This window comes from Dipteris shenzhenensis, chromosome 28, assembly GCF_047967505.1.
Source record: "Dipteris shenzhenensis isolate YYH24624 ecotype China chromosome 28, Dip_SZ_1.0, whole genome shotgun sequence".
Lineage (NCBI taxonomy): Eukaryota > Viridiplantae > Streptophyta > Polypodiopsida > Gleicheniales > Dipteridaceae > Dipteris > Dipteris shenzhenensis.
Window position 1 is genome coordinate 21,332,392 of NC_141623.1, and position 4,711 is coordinate 21,337,102.

General features: G+C 43.9%; 1 protein-coding gene across 1 annotated transcript; it reads right to left on the minus strand.

Moving 5' to 3' along the window:
• Positions 1–544: 544 nt before the first annotated feature.
• On the minus strand, positions 545–3,253 carry LOC147883310 (alpha-galactosidase-like). Its single transcript, XM_087399463.1, has 15 exons — positions 3,216–3,253; positions 3,049–3,107; positions 2,909–2,965; positions 2,757–2,791; positions 2,487–2,590; positions 2,266–2,338; positions 2,068–2,126; positions 1,899–1,964; positions 1,725–1,808; positions 1,530–1,594; positions 1,331–1,413; positions 1,149–1,239; positions 1,004–1,053; positions 779–919; positions 545–697 (listed from the first exon to the last, which is right to left on the minus strand). The coding sequence occupies exons 1-15, from the start codon at positions 3,251–3,253 to the stop codon at positions 545–547; spliced, it is 1,158 nt and encodes a 385-aa protein (XP_087255589.1).
• Positions 3,254–4,711: the final 1,458 nt, after the last annotated feature.

A 4,711-nucleotide genomic window follows, 5' to 3' on the forward strand; every position in this document is an offset into this window, starting at 1 on the left:
TGGGCAAATCTAATCGGAAAATTCTCCAATAGCCCTGACTGTTTAAGCCAAAACCTCTCGTTTATAGAGAGTAGATTTTGTCAAGCTAGCGACGATGTAAGTGGCCCTCATACGTGTGATGGTTTTCTCAAAAGGATTTAGAGCTTAGGAGTTAGTTATCCTTCAAGATGAACGAAATGCATTTTGAAAAAAAGTAAATGAATGAAACGTTCATGAAGTCCACATGGTTTCCACATTTTGTTAAAGATTAAATACTTAGCCTAATAAGATGGATGAAGATATATTGAAGGGGCCATTTAACTAAGCGCGTAGCTCATGCATCACATATTGAAATAGCATGATCATCGTTCATACAGCTCCTTCTGTGGTTAATGGAGAGAGAGAAACAAAAACCAGGTAGATTGAGGCTCTTAAAATTGCAATTCAGGCCAGGGAGCTCTACTCTATGGCTGTCAGCTACTACCGCACACCCTGGTAATGTTTTGGTTGCAGCTGGCTGGTGTAAGGATATACATCGAGATGCTGTGCGATCCCACATTCCCCTTCAAACACCCTTGATAGCAATTTGGTAGATCGCTTCTCTGCAGCCATTTTTCAAGCAACTGTTAGCATGTTTGTGATTCACCTCCATCCAATACGTTGTTATGTCGTAGGTGCGCATGTCAGCATCGTTTTTATGCACTTTCAATGACAATTGCTTTTAAAATAAGAAGACCTATTGATTTTATGAGATACAATTCCGAGATGGGCTAGTAGTCATTGACTGTTTTATCTTTACCTTCCACAGATCTCGAGCTTGGGCCACCTGCGTGCTTGCCATCCCCATGTCTTGCCAGTTTGCGGTGATGTTGGCTTCCGAAGCGCCTCGATTCCAGAGGGCTACGGCTATTCTTCCCCTAGACAATGGCCCAGCCCAGACCTACACCACAAACAATCACCTAAGGACTCCCATTCACACTTTAGTTTGTCATTAGCACAGTGAGATAAGTTTGGCCTCATGTACCTCTAAATCTCCTAAGGTAGCCACCTTTGTTCCAGGTTTTCCAAGTGCATCTGTTTGGAGCACATAGCCAGTTAGACTTGAAATACAGTACATCACCCTTACTAGATCAGGCAAGAAAGTGCTGCAGTAAAGAGTGAGCAAAGACCTTGATTTACACCGATCACTTCTGCATTGCTTAGAATGGTGAAAGTGTCCTGAGTCATGTTGCGGACATCGCAACCGATAAGGAGAGGAGCCTAACAAGATTGAAAGGAGATTCAAGTGAATTCAAATGAAAAAGAGCTTACATCTTCTCATATGAAGAACATGTAAAAAATTTGCCAAAACCTTCATCAATGCCCATATGGTAAAATGCGAACGGTACTCCTCCGTGGTCATTCCACCATTGCCAACCTCCAACATGTCTGGGTCTGCAACAATTGAGCACATCTATTAGATTGGATTCATCAACATTAAGTCAGCTAGAGCCTAGTGTAGGCATTGTAATCCTCACAATTTCTCTAACTTCAACTATGGGGGGCATTACCATTCCAGCCACCTGGTCCAGCATAGGGAGCCCATCGATTGTTAAGATCTGCCCGCGAGGTGATGCTGCAATGAGATGACAATTATGTAAATTTCAGCTAGACCCTCGCGGGGAGCTTTGGGGTAGAACGTAGCTCTAAGATGGAGTAAATGCACGTCCAAATCCTGGTTGCATTTGATGAGGACTTCTACGCACCTCTTCCAATTGTCTTCTATAGCTTTTGTTGTACGCCAACTGTTTCCAATCGGAGCAGCCCACGTTGCTGGATTACCCTCGCCCCTGAAATGCCGTTGCATCATGATTATGAGAATTCATGGATAAAAAGAAAACAGCAAATTTTGTTCAAGTGGGTGGCAGCTGCGGTGTCACCATTCACAGACAGAATAAAAAATCGCACGACCACTCTTCTGAAGTGCATCGCGCATGACTGAATACCTGAGCTAGCAAAATGAGAGGAAGTCAGATGTTCCGATTTATATGCTGTGTAATTGTATGAACTTTGAAGCAGGATGAAAGCTCACGAACTAGACCAACTAACCTTACTTCGGGTGTTGAACCATCATTGTGACAATTGTCATACTTTAGGTAATCAACTCCCTAGATTTGATATGGCAAATATACAATCAAATATTAAGGAGATTGGGCACGCTTTATACATTTTAGATGTTATGGAAGATTCTACCATGGAAGGCCCAACATTAAAGTTTCAGAAGTCAGTAACCAATGTCGCAAATACCCAAGAAGCAAATGTGTTAGCATCTTGTTGTTCATAACCAAGAGAACCTGGTCGCCCTGCGCAAGTCTGGTACCTGCGCAGACATATCAAGGATTATTTCGACTGAAGGACTCTCTAGGAAAAAGTGGTGGGCCTTCTGCAGACAACTAGGACCAGTTCTACCAAGCAGCTTAGTAGAATACTAGCTGAGATCTGGAAAAGGCAAATTATAGACTACGCACCCCGCGTCCGAGTACATTCCAAACTTCAGGCCCAAACTGTGCACGTGATCTGCGAGGACACTCATGCCGCACGGAAACGTGGAGGGATCTGGAACCAGGTTTCCCTGTTCAATGGATTGATCCATCAAAGTTATCTTCTAAGTAAGCAGGCAGCATATAAGAGTTAACAACCGCATCGGCTAAGGCACAAAATGAGTTGATCTGGGGTTGATCTACAATGAAAATTGCAGAGGCGAAGTTTACGTGGATGCATGTGTGCCGAAGAATTACCTGATTGTCACGTATTTGGTCCGCCCAGCAGTCATCTGTAGGCAGAGCTGATTAAAACAAGGACTGGGCTTGCTAACAGTTGGGGTTGAATTTTGATGACGCTAGGCGACTCTCATTATATAAAAATCGCGAAGGAATTAACCGAGTAGTACCTATGTTCAGATACTGATATCCCAGCTTGGCCAGCCCAGATGAAACTATTATATCAGCTGCATAGATGATCACCATGGCGCAGACCTCAGTCGCTACATAAGAGCAGAAAACAGAGAGGTCGTGAGTCTAAAAGAAGTACCTGTGTCACGAATTATTTGCTCATTAATACCGCATCCAAATTTGTTCCAGCTGTTCCACCTGCAAGAGGGAACCTGTTAAAAGTGAATCCGTGGAAGGCGTATCGTTGAAGATCCAGCTTGGCATGTAAGAAAGCGTGTATCAATATCCCAGAAATTACATGCTTACCCCATCGGAGGTGTCATCCCTAGTCCATTGTCGATCATGGTACGGCCATTGTGTTCTTGAGATGCGAAGGACGTCGGGAGTCTAGGAGCATGGATCAGAACGAACAGAAAGAGAGACTGAAAGATAAGAGGCATTGTGACACGGGTGGATACGCTGGTTTTCGTAAAGCTGCAGGATAGAGACTCGGTGCTACCTCTGGATGAATGCATAATCACAGGACCAAGAGTGATGATGAATTAGCATTGGAAGACGGATCTGCGACTACATCATGCTTTATGTAACGAACTCCTGCAGATCTGCGAGCTATGCACGTCCTTCCTGTGAATGGCGATGACACAGAAGAGCCAACGCCAGCTAGGCTTTTCCTTGTCTCTCCCTCACAGATTCATGTGGCTACTACAGTAGTCCTATATTGTTCGTTCCCAATATCGATGTATTCGGCCTCTAGTTAACGTCAAAACACTATCGTCACCACCATCATCGCCTTTCTCTAATCAAGAGAACACTAATGGACAGCAGCGGCTATTGAGTCTCTGGACGTCATCCCGGAGGAACGACAGTCTTAGATCCAAAGTCAGTGGCAAACAAACACGTTCGTATATGTGGATATGCTCTCAATAACCGGGTTCAATGTTAGCGAGCGCTCGATTACAATCATGAGGTTAAACTAACCTCATGATTCGCGATCAGTCCTGGTGTCCTGCCCCGCACGTGAATGCATTTTCTAGAAATACATATATATAGACAGACTTTTGCGTTGTGCATTGCGGTCCCCACGGACTGAATACAACCTCTGTTTGGACCTTTGTAAGATCCTAGGAGAAATGAGCAAAAATTAGTTCTTGTTAAAAGATTGAATACAGAAGTCAATTTATTCCTTTGTCGTGTCTCGACAGGCCTGCACGACTGCAAGAGAATATTATGAAGTCAATTATATCAAAGAATATGTTTTAACGATTGTTTCGTGTTACTATTACATTGTCGTCCATGAACCTCATACTCAAACGCATTCGCTTTCTATGATTTGAGGAGCTTCTCAATAATGCTTCATGGGATCGTTGACCTGAACCTACATAAATTGCTTGAATTCATAGGAAGAAGATTGAGCCTCAACGTTAACCTAGTGGAGCTCCATGAACTCCATAAGGGCATGGTGTCAACAATGGTATATAAGTAGTATCAATGTAGCAACGAAAGTATTAGGTGTTCATTTAAATGCTCAATATCCATCTATCTATTCTATTAAGGAGGGAGAGGAGAGGCAACCTTGCCACATGTCATCATGAGACCTTGCCACATGTCATCACGAGAGGAAAGGAGCTGGGAGGGAGATCTCAGGAGAGGAGCCGTCATCGCTGGGAGAGGTTGAAGGAAGAAGAATTGAAGGAGCCGTCATCGCTGGGAGGAGATCTCAGGAGGGAGAATTGAAAGAATTGAATGCTTGAATGCAAAAGAGGAGCCGTCATCGCTAGGAGGGAGCCGTCAGGAGCCGTCAC

Bases quoted from the DNA above. Each gene is read 5' to 3' on its own strand.
- LOC147883310 (XM_087399463.1), bottom strand. From the start codon at position 3,253: ATGATCGACAATGGACTAGGGATGACACCTCCGATGGG. The intron at 2,966-3,048 runs GTACTTCTTTTA...TCATCTATGCAG, and splicing joins GCAAATAATTCGTGACACAG to CTGATATAATAGTTTCATCT. The intron at 1,595-1,724 runs GTGCGTAGAAGT...ATCTCATTGCAG, and splicing joins ATAGAAGACAATTGGAAGAG to CATCACCTCGCGGGCAGATC.